At 37.4% G+C, this 19,399-nt stretch overlaps 1 protein-coding gene across 1 annotated transcript in view; it reads left to right on the top strand.

The window, feature by feature from the left end:
• The window catches only part of ABCD3 (ATP binding cassette subfamily D member 3), a 96,766-nt gene that overhangs the window by 61,883 nt on the left and 15,484 nt on the right, over positions 1-19,399 (top strand). The window contains exons 17-22 of the mRNA XM_022553304.3: positions 6,817-6,894; positions 7,000-7,065; positions 7,167-7,256; positions 7,730-7,849; positions 14,386-14,490; positions 17,440-17,496. Coding sequence (XP_022409012.1) covers positions 6,817-6,894; positions 7,000-7,065; positions 7,167-7,256; positions 7,730-7,849; positions 14,386-14,490; positions 17,440-17,496 — 516 coding nt within the window. The remainder of the gene's footprint in view (positions 1-6,816; positions 6,895-6,999; positions 7,066-7,166; positions 7,257-7,729; positions 7,850-14,385; positions 14,491-17,439; positions 17,497-19,399) is intronic.

Here is a 19,399-nt window from a genome sequence, read left to right as displayed (position 1 = left end):
TTTTATTTTTATACAGCAGGTTCTTATTAGTTATCTCTTTTATACGTATTAGTGTATATATGTCAATCCCAATCTCCCATTTCATACCACCACCACCGTGCCCCCCACCCCTGACCCCCACCTCCGTTTCCCTCACCTTGGTGTCCATACGTTTGTTCTCTTCATCTGTGTCTCTATTTCTGCCATGCAAACCAGTTCATCTGCACCATTTTTCTAGATTCCACATATATGCATTAATATACGATACTTGTTTTTCTCTTTCTGACTTATTTCACTCTGTATGACAGTCTCCAGGTCCATCCACGTCTCGACAAATGACCCAATTTCGTTCCTTTTTCTGGCTGAGTAATATTCCATTGTATATATGTACCACAGCTTCTTTATCCATTCTTCTGTTCATGGGCATTTAGGTTGCTTCCATGACCTTACTATTGTAAATAGTGCTGCAGTGAGCATTGTGGTGCATGTGTCTTTTTGAATTATGGTTTTCTCTGGCTATCTGCCCAGTAGTGGGATTGCTGGGTCATATGGTAATTCTATTTTTAATTTTTTAAGGATCATCCATGCTGTTCTCTATAGTGGCTGTATCAATTTACATTCCCACCAACAGTGCGAGAAGGTTCCCTTTTCTCCACACCCTCTCCAGCGTTTGTTGTTTGTGGATTTTCTGATGATGCCCATTCTAACTGGTGTGAGGTGATAACTCGTTGTAGTTTTGATTTGCATTTCTCTAATAATTAGTAATGTTGAGCAGCTTTTCATGTGCCTCTTGGGCATCTGTATGTCTTCTTTGGAGAAATGTCTATTTAGGTCTTCTGCCCATTTTTTGATTGGGTTGTTTGTTCTTTTTAATACTGAGCTGCATGAGCTGTTTATGTAGTTTGGAGATTAATCCTTTGTCCATTGATTTATTTGCAAATATTTTCTCCCATTCTGAGGGTTGTCTTTTTGTCTTGTTTATAGTTTCCTTTGCTGTGCAAAAGCTTTGACGTTTCATTAGATCCCATTTCTTGATTTTTGTTTTTATTTCCATTATTCTAGGAGGTGGATAAAAAAAGATCTTGCTGTGATTTATTTCAAGAGTCTTCTTCCTGTGTTTTCCTCTAACAGTTTTATAGTGTCTGGTCTTAAATTTAGGTCTTTAATCCATTTTGAGTTTATTTTTTGTGTATCGTGTTAGGGAGTGTTCTAATTTCATTCTTTTACATGTAGCTGTCCAGTTTTCCCAGCACCAATTATTGAAGAGGCTGTCTTTTCTCTATTATATGTCCTTGCCTCCTTTGTCGTAGATTAGTTGACCATAGGTGCATGGGTTTATCTCTGGGCTTTCTATCCTGTTCCACTGATCTATATTCTGTTTCTGTGCTAATACCATATTGTCTTTATTTTATTTTATTTTTAATTTTTGGCTGTGTTGGGTCTCCATTGCTGTGCACGGGCTTTCTCTAGTTGCGGTGAGCCAGGGCTACTCTTCGTTACTGTGTGCGGGCTCCTCATTGTCATGGCTTCTCTTGTTGCAGACGCGGGCTCGAGGCGCGCAGGTTTCAGTAGCTGTGGCACGTGGGCTCAGTAGTTGTGGCTTGCGGGCTCTCGAGCTCAGGCTCAGTAGTTGTGGCGCATGGGCTTCGTTGCTCCGCGGTATGTGAGATCTTCCTGGGCCAGACTCGAACCCGTGTCCCTTACATTGGCAGGCAGATTCTTAACCACTGTGCCACCAGGGAAGCCCCTACCATATTGTCTTGATTACTGTAGCTTTGTGATATAGTCTGAAGTCAGGGAGTGTGATTCCTCCAGCTCCATTTTTTTCCCTCAAGCTAGCTTTGGCTATTCAGGGTCTTTTGTGTCTCCATACAAATTTTAAGATTTTTTTGTTCTAGTTCTGTAAAAAATGCCATTGGTAATTTGGTAGGGATTGCATTGAATCTGTAGATTGCTTTGGGTAGTATAGTCATTTTCACAGTATTGATTCTTCCAATCCAAGAACATGGTATATCTCTCCATCTGTTTGTGTCATCTTTGATTTCTTTCATCAGTGTCTTATAGTTTTCTGAGTACAGGTCTTTTACCTCCTTAGGTAGGTTTATTCCTAGGTATTTTATTCTTTTCATTGCAATGGTAAATGATATTGTTTCCATAATTTCTCTTTCTGATCTTTCATTGTTAGTGTATAGGAATGCAAGAGATTTCTGTGCATTAATTTTGTATCCTGCAACTTTACCAAATTCATTGATTAGCTCTAGTAGTTGTCTGGTGGCATCTTTAGGATTCTCCACGTATAGTATCGTGTCATCTGTAAAGAGTGACAGTTTTACTTCTTTTCCAATTTGATTCCTTTTATTTCTTTTTCTTTTCTGATTGCTGTGGCTAGGACTTCCAAAACTATGTTGAATAAAAGTGGTGAGAGTGGACATCCTTGTTTTGTTCCTGACCTTAGAGGAAATGCTTTCAGTTTTTCACCATTGAGAATGATGTTTGCTGTGGGTTTGTCATAGATGGCCTTTATTATGTTGAGGTAGGTTCCCTCTGTGCCCACTTTCTGGAGAGTTTTTATCATAAATGGGTGTTGAATTTTGTCAAAAGCTTTTTCTGCGTATATTGAGATGATCATACGGTTTTTTTCTTCAATTTGTTAATATGGTGTATCGCATTGATTTGCATATATTGAAGAATCCGTGCATCCCTGGGATAAATCCCACTTGATCATGGTGTATGATCCTTTTAATGTGTTGTTGGATTCTGTTTGTTAGTATTTTGTTGAGGATTTTTGCATCTATGTTCATCAGTCTGTAATTTTCTTTTTTTGTAGTATCTTTGTCTGGTTTGGGTATCAGGGTGATGGTGGCCTTGTAGAATGAGTTTGGGAGTTCTCCCTCTGCTATATTTTGGAAGAGTTTGAGAAGGATCGATGTTAGATCTCCTCTAAATGTTTGATAGAATTCACCTGTGAAGCCATTTGGTCCTGGATTTTTGTTTGTTGGAAGATTTTTAATCACAGCTTCAATTTCATTACTTGTGATTGGTCTGTTTATATTTTCTCTTTCTTCCTGGTTCAGTCTCGGAAGGTTATGCTTTTCTAAGAATTTGTCCATTTCTTCCAGGTTGGCCATTTTATTGGCATAGAGTTGCTTATAGTAGTCTCTTATGATGCTTTGTATTTCTGTGGTGTCCATTGTAACTTCTTTTTCATTTCTAATTTTATTGATTTGAGTCCTCTCCCTCTTTTTCTTGATGAGTCTGGCTAAAGGTTTATCAATCCTGTTTATCTTCTCAGAGAACTAGCTTTTAGTTTTATTGATCTTTGCTATTGTTTTCTTTGTTTCCATTGCATTTATTTCTGCTCTGATCTTTATGGTTTCTTTCCTTCTACTAACTTTGGGGTTTGTTTGTTCTTCTTTCTCTAGTTCCTTTAGGTGTAAGCTTAGATTGCTTATTTGAGATTTTTTTTGTTTCTTGAGGTAGGATTGTGTTGCTCTAAACTTCCCTCTTACACCTGCTTTTGCTGCATCCCATAGCTTTTGGGTCATTGTGTTTTCATTGTCATTTGTCTCTAGGTATGATTTGATTTCCTCTATGATTTCTTCAGTGATCTCTTGGTTATTTATTAATGTATTGTTTAGCCTCCATGTGTTTGTGTTTTTCACGCTTTTTTCCCTGTAATTGATTTCTAATCTCATAGTGTTGTGGTTGAAAAAGATGCTTGCTATGATTTCAGTGTTCTTAACTTACCGAGGTTTGATTTGTGACCCAAGGTCTGATCTACCCTGGAGAATGTTCCATATGCACTTGAAAGTGTAATCTGCTGTTTTTGGATGGAATGTCCTGTAAATATCAATTAAATCTGTCTGGTCTGTTGTGTCATTTAAAGTTTGTGCTTCCTTATTAGTTTTCTGTCTGGATTATTGGTCCATTGGTGTAAGTGAGGTGTTAAAGTCCCCCTCTATTGTTGTGTTACCGTTGATTTCCTCTTTTATAGCTGTTAGCACTTGCCTTATGTATTGAGGTGCTCCTGTGTTACTGCATAAATATTTATAATTGTTATATCTTCTTCTTGGATTGATCCCTTGATCATTATGTAGTGTCCTTCCTTGTCTCTTGTAACATTCTTTATTTTAAAGTCTATTTTATCTGATATGAGTTTTGCTACTCCAGCTTTCTTTTCATTTCCATTTGCATGGAATATCTTTTTCCATCCCCTCACTTTCAGTCTGCATGTGTCCCTAGGTCTGAAGTGGGTCTCTTGTAGACAGCATATATAGGGGTCTTGTTTTTGTATCCATTCAGCAAGCCTGTGTCTTTTGGTTGGAGCATTTAATCCATTCATGTTTAAGGTAATTATCAATATGTATGTTCCTATTACCATTTTCTGAATTGTTTGGGGTTTGGTTTTATATGTCCTTTTTTTCTCTTATGTTTCCCACCTAGAGAAGTTCCTTTAGCATTTGTTGTAGAGCTGGTTTGGTGGTGCTGAATTCGCTTAGCTTTTGCTTGTCTGTAAAGCTTTTGATTTCTCCACTGAATCTGAATGAAATCCTTGCCAGGGAAGTAATCTTAGTTGTACTTTAGATATATCATGCCACTCCCTTCTGGCTTGTAGAGTTTCTGCTGAGAAATCAGCTGTTAATCTTATGGGAGTTCTCTTGTATTTTTCATTTTTCCATTGTTGCTTTTAATAATTTTTCTTTGTCTTTAATTTTTGCCAGTTTGATTATTATGTGTCTTGGCGTGTTTCTCCTTGGGTTTATCCTGTGTGGGACTCTCTGCACTTCCTGGACTTGGGTGGCTATTTTCTTTCCCATGTTAAGGAAAATTTTAGACTCTAATCTCTTCAGATATTTTCTCGGGTCCTTTCTCTCTCTCTTCTTCTTCTTCTTGGGACCCCTGTAATGTGAATGTTCATGTGTTTAATGTTGTCCCAGAGGTCTCTCAGTCTGTCTTCATTTCTGTTCATTCTGTTTTCTTTATTCTGTTCCACAGCAGTGAATCCCACCATTCATTTCTTCCAGGTCACTTATCTGTTCTTCTGCCTCAGTTACTCTGCTATTGATTCCTTCTAGTGTACTTTTCATTTCAGTTATTGTGTTGTTCATCTCTGTTTGTTTGTTCTTAAATCTTCTGGGTGTTTGTTCTTTAATTGTTCTAGGTCGTTAATTGTTCTAGAAGATACATTTCTTGTATCTTCTCAATCTTTGACTCCTCCGTTCTTTTTCTGAGGTCCTGGATCATCTTTGCTATCATTATTCTGAATTATTTTTCTGGAAGGTTGCCTGTCTCCACTTCATTTAGTTGTTTTTATGGGGTTTTATCTTGTTTCCTCATCTGGTACATAGTACTCTGCCTTTTCATTTTGTCTATCTTTGTGTGAATATGGTTTTTGTTCCACAGGCTGCAGGACTGTAGTTCTTGTTTCTGCTGTCTGCCCTCTGGTGGATGAGGCTATCTGAGAGTCTTGTGTAAGCTTCCTGTTGGGAGGGACTAGTGGTAGGTAGAGCTGGGTGTTGCTCTGATGGGCAGAACTCAGTAAAACTTTAATCCACTTGTCTGCTGATGTGCGGGGCTGAGTTCCCTCCCTGTTGGTTGTTTGGCCTGAGGTGACCCAACATTGGAACCTACCCCGCTCTTTGGTGGGGCTAATGGTGACTCTGGGAGTGCTCATGCCAAGGATTACTTCCCAGAACTTCTCCTGCCAGTGTCCTTGTCCCCAGGGTGAGCCACAGCCACCCCCCCGCCTCTTCAGGAGACCCTCCCACACTAGCAGGTAGGTCTGGTTCAGTCTCCTGTGGGGTCACTGCTCCTTCCCCCTAGGTCGTGATGTGCACACTACTTTGTGTGTGCCCTCCAAGAGTGGAGTCTCTGTTTCCCCCAGTCCTGTTGAAGTCCTGCAGTCAAATCCTGCTAGCCTTCAAAGGCTGATTCTCTGGGAATTCTTCCTCCCGTTGCCAGACCCCTAGGTTGGGAAGCCTGACGTGGGGCTCAGAACCTTCACTCCAGAGGGTGGACTTCTGTGGTATAATTGTTCTCCATTTTGTGTTCTCCCAGTGGTTATGGGATTTGATTTTATTGTGATTGTTCCCCTCCTACCGTCACATTGCGGCTCCACCTTTGTCTTTGGATGTGGGGTATCTTTTTTGGTGAGTTCCAGTGTTTTCCTGTTGATAAGATTGTTCAGCAGTTAGTTGTGATTCTGGTGCTCTTGCAAGAGGGAGGGCACGTCCTTCTATTCCACCATCTTGATCCCTTCCATGAAATTCATTTTGTTTACATCTGTATTTTGTACAAGTCTTTATTTATACCTTTCCTGAGCTGTTTTATTATGGTATATTTCTTGTAAGCAATATATAACTAGATTTTTTTTAAGTACATTTTAAAAACCTCAAAAGCAAAGCAAAATAAAACATAATTCTTTGCTGACCTCCCCAACTAGGCAGGATGAGTCTATTCAGCACCCGACATATTGTTAAATAAGAACAAGTTGTAGAGCAGTATATATAGTACAATTCTATTTTTAAAACAAGACTGTGTTTACATACATAATTACTGTTTTCAAGAATTCAAGCTTTAGATATCTGTATTCTGATTGAGATTAAGTTGATATCAATCAATAGTGATATTTAAGTGGGAAAAAAAGTGACTGAGTAAAAATTGAAAGTAAACAAAAATAAAAGGTCTCTTCATCCATAGCCTCCACTGCTTCTACCTAATATCACATTTATAGACATAATAGAAAGCTTATCATTAGCGAAGAACTATTTGACTCTATGGAAATGTTCATTGAGTGTATATTCTATTTAATTAATTCATAGACTCATTTCCTTTCAGGTTCGATCTGGGGCAAACGTTCTAATTTGTGGTCCAAATGGCTGTGGAAAGAGTTCACTTTTCCGTGTTCTTGGTGAAGTAAGTAAAAATTGGCCTCAAGGTTTTGTAGTCTTATTTTGCTATATAATCTACCACATTGTGAAATTTACAGCTCTTCTTCCCCCTCCTCCTTTGCTTTTATAGTTATGGCCTCTTTTTGGAGGACGTCTAACTAAACCTGAGAGAGGAAAGTTATTTTACGTTCCCCAGGTAAGACCTTGTTTGAGTTATTTTATAATCTTTGATTTCAAGATCTTTTAACTTATTTTTTAAAAAATCACTTCTAATGATTTTTGCTCTGTTACTATCAGAGACCTTATATGACCCTTGGAACACTTCGAGACCAGGTGATATATCCAGATGGAAGAGAAGATCAGAGAAAGAAGGGGATTTCTGACCTCGTAAGGAAATGTTTATTTCCTAGACTTACTGAAAACACCACTTCAGAGTCTTTATCTTAATCAGTTAAGTATTTTAGATTTCAAGTAGTTTATCCTAACCTTTTGTAAAGGCTTCTACAGCCTAATCATTAATTATAACTTTCCAGGTTGAGGTAAGACGTTAACCATTTTGCTTAAATATGACTTGTTGAATGTTTAACCTTGTCTTTACACTATTGTTTGTTTTCTCATTGCCCTTGTCCTTTAATTATGTACAATAGTATTATTTTCTTTATGCCTCTGGATATATTTTGTCAAAATTAGTATAAATAGGAAGAGTTTGTTTACCTTTGTGCCACATTCTTTTGTGAAATGTGCCTTTTTTAGTGATATTGACAATAGTATTATAGTCCTTCTAGTTTAAAAAATAAAGCAAGGTAGAGAATATTGGTTTATATGAAGCATGATTTCATCTTTAATCATTTTGCTGAAAGGTACTGAAGGAATACTTAGACAATGTCCAGCTGGGTCATATCCTTGAACGTGAAGGAGGCTGGGACAGTGTTCAGGATTGGATGGATGTACTCAGTGGTGGAGAAAAGCAAAGAATGGCAGTAAGTGTGCTCTGAAAACACTGCACAACAATGCAGCTGGTTGCATAAAGTCACTCTTAGAATCCAGCATTTTGATAATCAAGGCATACAGTTTTGTTTTAATCTTTTTATTTAGCAATTATTATAGTGTGGTTTAGTTTATATGATAAAAGAAGTATAGCTTGCATGTAAATTTGGAATTCTGAAAAATGCAAAAATATTCCTATGAAAGGAAAAGATGCAGATCCAATTATATACCGTTAATCCGTTTTTCCAAAAGTTTGGGGAACTTTGTAGCACATAGGTCCTGGTTGGGTTATGAGATCCCTTTCAGTATTTTTTCCCTATAGACACCTCTCTGTCTTAGCCTGTTCTCTCTAAAGTAGCTGAAGGTATTAGAGATGTTAATTTTATTATCATTTTATTCTTTATTCTGTTCTTATCCTTTCCCTCTATCATTATATTTATCCTTGTTTCAGGGCTCAGTATCTACTACCTAAAGTTATTTAGAATTTTAAAATTTTCCTAATATAAAGAAACATTTCAAAGCAATTATCTTATGATCAACTAAAGTTATCTCAATCAAACATGACTACAAAATGTGACATATTAAGAGTGATTCTTTGAGTACTCTGTAAAGGGGGATAACTTTTATTTTTTTATTTTATTTTTTGTAATTAATTAATTAATTTTTGGCTGCGTTGGGTCTTCATTGGTGCACGTGGGCTTTCTCTAGTTGCGGCGAGCAGGGGCTGCTCTTTGTTGTGGTGCGCAGGCTTCTCGTTGAATTGGCTTCTCTCATTGTGGAGCACGGGCTCTAGGCGTGTGGGCTTCAGTAGTTGTGGTGCATGGGCTTAGTTGCTCCACGGCATGTGGGAATCTTCCCAGACCAGGGATTGAACCCATGTCCCCTGCATTGGCAGGCGGATTCTTAACCACTGCGCCACCAGGGAAGTCGCAAGGGGGATAACTTTTAGGGAGTCATTTTCTAACTAGACATACCATAACTTGAGCAGATCCAGGGGAATTTTTTGGTGAGGGAGTGTTATAACCTTGTGGAAATTAGAGAAAACTGTAGCCAAGGAAAGATAGCAGAAGAATGGACTTATTTCAGAATTGCTTACTGTTTATCTTCAGGTTATATTCTACCTTTTGGTTACCTCCTATTCCATAATTGTTTTGCATGTTGTTTTTCTCCAGGTCATACCCATTCTATATGAACTTAATATCAACTTAATATTGTGATTTGTCTGGCTAGTGAGATTAATCTAGAGTGATGAATGAATCATAAACGAAAGAGGAGATATCAGCCATACTCAAAGTGGAAATTGGGCTGAAGGCATGAGAATTTAAAGTGATTGAGCATTTCTGGAATCAGTTTAGAAGATGCCTATAGAAATAACTGCAATTCAAGAAAACTAATTTACATTCCTATACCGTGACTTCAAAGAAAATGGAAGGATAAGGCAAGATTCACAAGTGGACACAATGGAGACTCAGAAAGAAAAATAAATCTGCTTAAACTAAGGAATTCTATATGTTTGGTATAAATGTTACACAGAGGGTAGTTTTTATTAGAAGATACGAAATTTAAGGGTATGCCTAGAGGAGTGAGAGGTCATTTTGGAAGAATAGGGAGTGGGGGAAGGAACCCTGTAAAGCTAGATGAACCATGATAGAGCTGGGAAATGGGGAGAGCTCACCTGTAACATGGTTGTGTGGCCAAGCCCTTGACAGGGTGTGTTCTGTATAGGCCAATATTTGGAGAATTGAATGTGAAGTTTAAAAGAGAGCATATTGTTTTGCTACTTTAGAAGGGTTTGGAGGGAGATAGAAAAGGCTAATGCAATAAATATTAACATGGCTGAAGTTGGGTGGAGAATGTATGTGTATTCATTTTATTCTTTCATTTTTTTGGTAGGATTAAGATTTTCAAAGTAAAAAGTTGATGGGAAGAGAAGACATAATTTTTATAAATTATAAAAATCTATAATTTATAAATTATAAAAATTATAGTTTTTAGGAAGAACAGACTTGAGAGGTTTAACCAAAACAGTGAATCTATGAGTGAAGGTTGGTATAAAACAGATGAACCAAAGGAACTCTTAGGTAAGGAGAATCAGGATTTGAATTTGAGGGAATGGAATAAAACCACTGAATAAAGGGAGATCTGGTGAACACATTTCTAAAAGTCCCTTGAAAAATATCAACATAAATATAGGGGGAAATATTATTCCATTATTTTAACAGCAAAAAAATTAATTATGGTATGCTTGCCACAGAGTTTAGGATTAGCTAAGAATCTCTTCTGTGCAAGGCACTTAGCTAGGTGCCTGCCTTTATAATCTAGTAAGGAGAGCCAGATATGCTCCTTTAATTGTGATACCAGGCAGGCAGTCTTCAGTGATAGTTACAAAGAAAATGCACTAGAATATTGATGAGGGAAAGATTGGTTTGGGATGGCAGGTCCCATTTAATTCTCTCAAGAGCCCCTGTGAAGTAAGGTAGAGATGAGGGAAAGACTTGGAGAACTTGCAGCTTACTGATACCAGATAGCTGCGGCATGGCAGAACTGAGATCCACGTGCAGGTGAGTCTGACCCCAGAACTCTTGCTCTTAACCAATACATTACAGTATACGGCCTTCAATATGCAGGTGAACTGTCTGACCAGTTCTCTTCTCTCACTGTGCCTTGAAGTCTCAAGTGACATGTCTTTTTCCCCCATTGTACCCATTTGTGTCCAGCCATCAGCTAGTCCAACCCTGGTCCAAACATCAGCCAGGGTTGCTCCACCTAATATCATAAATTGGGCTGTCTTATTTCTCTGACCCATAGTTTTCTTTTCTTCTCTTCTGTTCTTGTTCTTCCTCTTTAGTGATGGTTTCTTTATATTGAATTATGAAAAAGTATATATGATAGAAAAGTTGGAATGTTTATAAAAGTGTAAAGAAAGGCCCAAACCACCTTACCAGACATACCACTGTCATAAGATTTTGTGTTTTTTTAAATTCATTTTTGTAATTAATTCTTTTTCCTTTACCTAATTGGCAGCTGTCCCCATTCTTCAGACTCACTGAGGTCTCTCTAATATTTACCCATTCCTTCTCTATAATTGATCAGTTCCCTTCTGACTACCTTCTTTCCTGTCCAGCACAGACTTAACAATCCAGGGCCTAGAACATAGGAGGTACACAGGAGATATTTCTTAAAGGAATGAACAAATGATCCCTTCCCCTTAACTTCCTTTCCCACTTTCTGTTTTCTCATATTATTTAAACACCAATCCAAGAGCAGTTGTTTGCCTTGGCATCTCTGTACATTGGCTTCTGAGCACCGCTGGAAAAAAATCAGAGAATAAGATGGATTGGTGGCACTGCACTTCCATGGTTTCCAGTCTTACAGAGATTCACAGCATAGCTTGGCAATCCTATTACTGATTTTTGTCCCTCTGTCTCATTTTTCATGATAATCATTTGAAAACTACCAGTCTCAGGCTTTCTACCCCATTACCTACTCCACCACTCTCAGCAGAATAATTCCTCCTACTTCTTTTTTTTTTTTTTTTTTTTTGGCGGTACGCGGGCCTCTCACTGTTGCGGTCTCTCCCGTTGCGGAGCACAGGCTCCGGACGCGCAGGCTTAGCGACCACGGCTCACGGGCCTAGCCGCTCCGCGGCATGTGGGATCTTCCCGGACCGGGGCACGAACCCGTCTCCCCTGTGTCGATCGGCAGGCGGGCTCTCAACCACTGCGCCACCAGGGAAGCCCCCTCCTACTTCTTAAAGAAAAAAGAGATGCTGTTATTTCAGTTACATGACTGCTAATTTTTATTGAGTGCTAAATAGGCGATAGGCAGTATGCCAAGCACTTTACACAGGTTATCTCATTTCATTCTCGCCATAGTCCTGTGAGATGAGAGCTGTGAGTGTCCCATTTCACAGAGGAAATAGAATGTAGAACAGTTAAGTGGCTTGCCAGGCAAAGATATCTAGGAAATGTTAAAGCTGGTGGGGGGTGGGAGCGGCCTGTCATGCTCAGTCAGCAGTATGACTGCAGAGTTCATATACTCCAAAATCTCCTTGTATTGAGAAACCGAGTAGCTGACTGCATAGTGGGAGAGATAAAGACACATGATGAGAAAATTTCCATATAATGTGCTAAGTGTGGTGACGAAGCTATGCAAAGCATTGCATGGGAACACAGAGGAGGGGCATTTGTGGAATGCCTTCAAATAATCACTCCTCTTAATAACTTTGCACTGGGCTGTCCTGACCTCCCTGCTCCCACTGTTAGTGGAGGATATGTCATCCTTCCTCTTGAGAAAGGCTAAATGTCTCCATCTATGTTTTTGGACCCTCCCTCCTCCAACTTTATCACATCCCTCTCCTTCAGTTATGCACCCCCTCCGACACCCCCCCCATATTTAATCTCTTCTAGTCCTCTTATAGAAAGATATTTTCAGGTCTCTGTGATCTAAAAAGCAAACTCTGCCTTAACCAAAGGTCCCATGTAGCCTATACCTTTCATTCTCTGCACAGCTGAACTTCTTGATGGTCTGTCCTTGCTGCTTCCCCTTCCTCACACCTCTCATAAATAAGATATAAACCCCAAGAAAGCTGTTTTTATGTTTTAGTCATTCATTTATCAAATATTTGAATGTTTCCTATACTATACAGGTGTTGGGTGTACAGTAGTGATTAAAACGGAGTCTCGGCTCTTGTGAATATTATAGCCTAAGGGGTAGACAAAGAAACAGACAACATACAATTTACAGTATGTGAAGAGCTGCAGAGATGTTACAGAAGGGACCTACTTGGATTGGGGAAAGGGATCAGGGTAGGTTTGTCTGAGAAGGTGACATTAAGCAGAAATTTGAAAGATGCAAGGAGCAGAGTAAGGCGTTTGAGACACAAGGAAAGTGACATGTGCTAAGCCTGTAAGACCTGTGACACATTGTGTCCTGGTAGTTGAGAGGAGAGAGGGTGGCTGGAATGTTGAAGTTAGAGAGTGAGTAGTAATAAGGTTGTGCGGGGCCTTGTAGACCATGGTAAAGAGTTTGAATTTTATTCTAAGTGAAATGGGAAGTTATTGAAGGGTTTTAAGCAGAAGAATGAAATTCTCTGTTACGTTTCTGGAAGATCCTCTCTGGTTACATGGAGAATGGGTTAAAGAGGTGCAAAAGAGGAAGCAGGAGGCTCTTTGTGGTCGTCCAGGCAGGAGAGGATTATGCTCTGGGCTAAGGACATGATTGTGAGCTGGGGGAAAGTGAGTAGGGTCCACAGGACTGACTTGAATGGACTAAAAATGGGGGGGGGAGGGGAAGGGAGGAGGAGAAGGGAAAGATCAAGGAGGACTCACAGCTTTCTAGCTTGAGCAGCTGTTTGATAGCTTCATTTCTGAAATGGATGAATGGATTTAAGGGAAAAATCTAGAAAATCGTTGAGTTTTAGATTTTTAAAGTCTGCGAGTCCTGTAAGATATCCAAATAGAAAGATCAAATAGGAATTTTTATGTATTAGTTTGGAAATCAGAAGAGAAGTATGGGTGAGGGAGATATATCTAGAGTTTACAAATGTAAATAATATTTGAAATCATGAGATTTGATGAGATCACTCAGAGAGGAACAACATAGGAAAAAGCGGAGAGGACCTAGGAATTAACCCTCAGGGACCCCAACATTTAATGGTCAAGTGAAAGAGAAAATGCTGGAAAAGAAACTGAGAAAACAGCATAAGAAATGGAAAGAAACTTAAAACCATGATTTCACTTTCTCAAGAAGGAGGGACTGGTCACCTGCGTTGAATGTTGCAGAGAAGATAAATTGGGCAAGGATAGAAAGTGTCCGTTGGTCATGCAACATGGAGATCACAGTTAGGAGCAGATGCCAATTTGGAATATCTGTTAGACAAAGGATCAAAATAAATAATTCCCAGAAAATAAGATACATATGGAAAATAAACAGCAAAATGTTCAGCATTACTGCTAATCAAAGAGATGTAAGCTATAATAACCTTGATGTTAATTTTCACTTATAAAATTAGCACAGCCTTTTAAAAATGAGCATGCCCAGTACTGACCACAGGGATATATACAACAGGTGCACTCAAACATTGTTGGTGGGAATATTAATTGGCAACATAATATTGACATTACTTTAGCAACAAAATGTTTAAAAATAGTCAGTTTTTGCATGAGTCATCTATAGTCTGAATTCTAAGATTTCATCAAAAAGTGTACCCTCTGACCTTTTTTAGAGAGCTTTCTTTAATACTAGTTTAAAACTCAACTTCATCTCCCATCAGTCTTAAAAGTTTTTGCATTATTCTTAACAATATTTCCCATGTGTTACATTTTTCCCTCTGTTCGGGACGATAATAAAAACAATCAGGTTTCTTTATATTGTTTTTGCTTCTGAGAAGTAGATATTTGAGTTAGAATAATTTTCATCTTTGCTTTAGAAGACTGTAAATGAGTATTTAATTTAAAGTAAATCTACTTTTACATATTAATTTTAGCTCTCTAAATGATTGTACAGAATATTTCTTTTTATGCTTCAGATGGCAAGATTATTTTATCATAAGCCCCAGTTTGCCATTCTGGATGAATGCACAAGTGCAGTTAGTGTGGATGTGGAAGACTACATTTACAGTCATTGTCGAAAGGTAAGTGTGATAAATTCTCAGTCCCCCCTCTCAGTTTACTCTGTGTCCAACCAAATATCTACCCAAAGAGAAGATTCCAAGTTATAAAGGGACAAAATTACTATCATAGGATGATATCTTGCTTTAATATTTTAAACTGATAATTAATAGATATGAGTAAAAATTATCAATGAATTCTGAATATAATTCTTTTTAGCCGTGTATTAGATATAAAATAAGTGTTTACATTTATTTTCCTTTTAACTCATTCTCTATACTCAGAGTTAGTAAACTGATATTTTCTTAATTTGTTCCACCAACTTTACCTAAATATCATTTGTTTTTTTATAAAGAAAATTCAAAAAAAAATTTAATTAAAAAAATTCGATAGTAATTATTTGGCAACTTTTAATTTATCCATTTTTTTCTCTGGCCTGGCCAGTATTTTACCAAGGCTTCTTTTAGTAGCCTTTTCTGAGGCTGTCTACATTGGTTCCATTCTTTAAGTAGTTATCCAGTAATCTCAGTTTTTTTTGTTTGTTTTTTTTTCCTGTGAGGAATTGTCACCATCATCTATACTTGTGTTGGATTTTGAGAACAAGAGCAGTGTATCCTAACTGTTTTAGAGTTTCAGTGTAAGCAAATGAAGTACAGGAGTCTTTTAACATTTTGTAACTGCTCTTTGGGAGTTCACAATAAATATAAAAAGTCACGATGCATATATACAGTATCAATTCCTTCTGCTCAAAGTGTGGTTGGTCATAGCTCAGCAGTGGCAGCATCGCTTCGGAGCTTGTTAGAAATGCAGTCTCAAGCCCTACTACTAAATCAGAGCCTGCATTTTAACAAAACCCCCAGATGATTCAAATGCACATTAAAGTTTGAGAAGAATTGGCATAATGAAGAAGGAATAAATTTGCTACGTTCACCTTTTAGGAAGATTTTATAGCTACTGATTTTATTTCTTTAATGGTTTTCTGTTCTTAATCAGTTTTAGTCATTTATAATTTTTTGTCCATTTGTCCATACGTATTTTCAGATTTATAGGCATTAGAGGTGTTTGTGGAATCTCTTACACATAAAACCACGTAGTCTCTACTTGATTAGTGATTTAGAGGCACTTTGCTGGTAATTTTGTCCATGCAGTTTCCTCTTATATCTAGCTGTAGGCTGCAAGTCCCCACAAAGGATGCAATTCTCCTATGTATAGATTCCACTTAAAAGAAAAAAATTCTTATGGAGCCCCCAGTTGATAAATTGTATTACTATAATGGCACTTGAATATGGATAAGCATGAAATGAAGTATGAACTTAAACTTAAAACTCATTTACAAAAGCTACAAAACCAATATAAACTTATAAATTAAGTACAGATAAAACTTTAAAACACAGTTTCAAAACTGCAGCGTTAGAGAGACCTATGATACTGTTTTGCTGAAACTAAACCACTGGTTTAGGTTTAATCTGAGGTCCAAAAATAATAGGAGGTCCAGATCTTATGTTTTGAATTTTGCTTAGGTATTTTGACTTAAGTAATTCTATTATAAGAATGCCTTCATTCAGTTGAGATCTAATCCAGTTATTTTAGAGTTGTAAGAGAAATAATATCTGAAGTGAGCTTTCAAAAATCAGATATGTGTTGCACCATCGAAATATATGTTTTATTAATAACGGACCATATACTTGTCATGCAGTTCCTAACCTGTTTGAAAACCTTTCCCATGGCAGCCAAACTTATGATACATTAAAAGTTTTAAATGATACCACTTTAAGTCACCACTTGGTGCCAACAGAAGTGTAAACACAAACTTGGGCACTTAAATCTCATGATAGAAGTGATAAGAAGAACATACTCAAAATTCTTTTTAATTATCAAAATGGATATAAAAATTGGAACTCATGGTGGAGATTTCCTGGCTACCCTAGCATGTATCTCAGCCTCGAGAGATCCATTTTGAGAAACACTGATCTAGAGCAAGGTTTCTCAATCTCAGCACTGTTGACATTGTGGGTTGGATGACTCTTAGTTGTGGGAGGCTGTCCTCTGTTTGTAGGATGTTTGGCAGCATTTCTGACCTCTACTCGTTAGACTTCTGTAGCACTCTCAGTTGCAACAATCAAAAAAGACCTTGCCAAATGTCCCCTATGGGACAAAATCCCCTGCCTCCCCTCCCTGGTTGAGAATCACTGATCCAGAGCAACTAGCTATATCTCTTAGTGTTGTTTTGAAAATTTGAAGAACAATCTGTAAATCCTAATTCACAGTCTGAAATCCAGTAAGCTTGTAAAACCAAAAGATTTTTCATTATTTTGTAGCAAGCTCACTGGGTAGCCAGATCTGGCCTGAACTGACAGAAGACTTTTAAGCTCTTATTTATCTCACTGAATGTTCATGTCCATATGTGTTGTTGCAGAAACATTGATGTGTTTGATTTCAGAATTCTGCCTCAGAACCCTCTGGGGGTGGTAAATACTACTTTTCCAAAGTCTGAATTCTAAGACATTCCAAAATAAGGGTTTCCAATAAAAGATTATGACCCTGTATTTGAAAAACAAATTTACTGTAGGCAGTACTATATTGATTTAATTTTCCTGTTTTTGACTTTTTGCTACTTTTACCACCTTTATACTCTTTTCATATATTTTTCACAATAAAATATAAAATGTGCTAGGATATATATTTCCTGCCCAAAACAAAATAATACACTTAATTAAGCTAGTACCTATTAGTTTAGGTTTTTTTTTTTCTTTAAGATTCTATTGATACTTGTTAGTTTTTATTATGTGGTCAATGGCCTGTACTTTGCATTACCTTAAACATTTGGCATCGGTTACAGTTTTTTCTCTTTGGCATTGATTTTTAACTATAGCTACTGAAGACAGTCATCTTAACAGCTTAAATTATATAGACTAGTTTAATTTGTGACTTTGTGTTATTGATATAAACCTAGATCATTTTCCTTGTATTAGGTTGGCATTACCCTCTTCACTGTGTCACATAGAAAGTCTCTTTGGAAACACCATGAGGTTTGTATTTCTTATTGAATGGTATAGTGAGAGTTTATTTTCATATATGAATTCAGGTGATTATGGTTTTAGATTTCTTGGTGTATATTCCCTTATAAATATATAACTTAAGGGGAAAAGGTGATTCTAATTCATTTTTATAAAACAGGATTTTCATAAATATTATTGTAGTTGTTAATTTTGAAAGCTACAATATATGTAAACAGTCCCTTGTTATATATGATAGATATTAGAGAACCAGTTAGTGGTTCTCCAGTTTTATAAATGACTGTTGTATAGTAACTGACTAAAATGTGCATAATCTTATCACAACTATGGCCAAACAAACTTTTTCTTACCATTCTGTATTGACAGAAGGAGAAAGTTTTAAGAAGGATCAGGTAGCAAAAAGTTTAGAGACAGTTTTAGTAGAGATCAGGACTACAAGGAGGAAACTGTATAATGTCAGCTATATTTGTCATCACACTGTAATAAACAGAATTCATTAGGTGGTCACTATAATTTACAAAGATATTACAGTGAGGTTTACATAGGTACAGGTGCTCCAGCAGTGCCATAGTGCCATTCTCAGTGTGGGAGTTCTCTTCAACTCTTAATGTAAAATAATCAAACCCTAAAAATAAACCCAGCTTAGTTCCTCTTCTCTTTTTTCTTTTCTTTTCTTTTCCCTTCCTTTCTCCCTCCCTCCCTCCCTCCCTCCCTCCCTCCCTTCCTTCCTTCCTTCCTTCCTCTCTCCCCCCCCTTCCTTCCTTCCATCCTTTCTTTCTTTCTCCCTTCCCTCTTCTCTTCTTTCCTTTTTTTTCCTTCCTAAATGATACAGAAAGGGTTGAGAGAAATTGGAACATGGTAAGGGTGTTTTGTCCCATAAAATACATACCTGATTGATTATCTTTTTAACCAGATACTGGGCTAAGTGTCATGAGGGATACAGAGTACTGTCCTTACACTCAAGAACCTTATGGTTTAGATTATAGTGTATAAATGGTTAAATGAAGAGCATGGGATTTGAAGTCAGAAAACCTGGGTTCAGGCATCACTGTTTCTGGCATTAATTGCTTCCTTCGTATAATAAAGTATTGTTCCTTGCCTAACTGTCTCATAGATTACCGTGAGGATCAAAGAGGTAGCCTGTATGAAAGTTCTTAATAAACCGTAATGAAGTTCTATATAGCTGTTGACTTTTAAAGATACTTTTATTATCTTAATGACATATTATAATTTGCCCATTTTCATGAATTGAATGAAAAACTAAATAACTAGAAATCAAAGCAGTTTAAAATATACCCAAGCCTTTGTGTTTTCTCAGAAGTTCATAAACATTACAGCCATAGGACAGTGAAAGGACTTGTGTTTCCCCTCTCCTCTTCTCCTGGAGGTGTATAGACAGTTATCAAAATAACCATCAGGCCAGTGATCATGTGAAGGAGGGGTAACACAAAGAACTGCAATGTTGAAGAGTCCAGGATAGCTTAAAAATAACAATATAGAAAATGGAAAAACAGAAGTCTTTTCTGTAAACAAAAAGCCACTAAATAAGATGGAAGGCTTTGTAACTGCTGTCCTAATAAGCATCTTCATAGGATGAAATATTTGAGCTCACTCTCTAGTTCTCATCCTCCTCTGCTAAGTCAAAGAACAGATGAACAAAAAGCCTTAAGTTAGAGGTTCTGAGCTGACCTGGGAAACCAGCTGAAATAAGTATTTTAGAGGCTGTCCTGTACGACAGGCTTGCGCTTAGTGCACTTGCACCTCTGTAGATCAGATTGTTGGTTGTGGAGTGGTAGAAGCTTTCTAATTTGTGGGATGCTTACAGATTTGGTTCCTTTAAAATAATAAGGAAAAAATAATAATAAGGAAGTCTGGTGTTTTAATTCTCTTAATGGAAAGTGCCATCTCCACTACA

The sequence above is a fragment of the Delphinapterus leucas genome, chromosome 1, assembly GCF_059928025.1.
Source record: "Delphinapterus leucas isolate spDelLeu-1000000601 "Yukka" chromosome 1, BTC_Dleu_Yukka2, whole genome shotgun sequence".
Lineage (NCBI taxonomy): Eukaryota > Metazoa > Chordata > Mammalia > Artiodactyla > Monodontidae > Delphinapterus > Delphinapterus leucas.
This window is presented reverse-complemented; position numbering and strand designations above follow the sequence as displayed.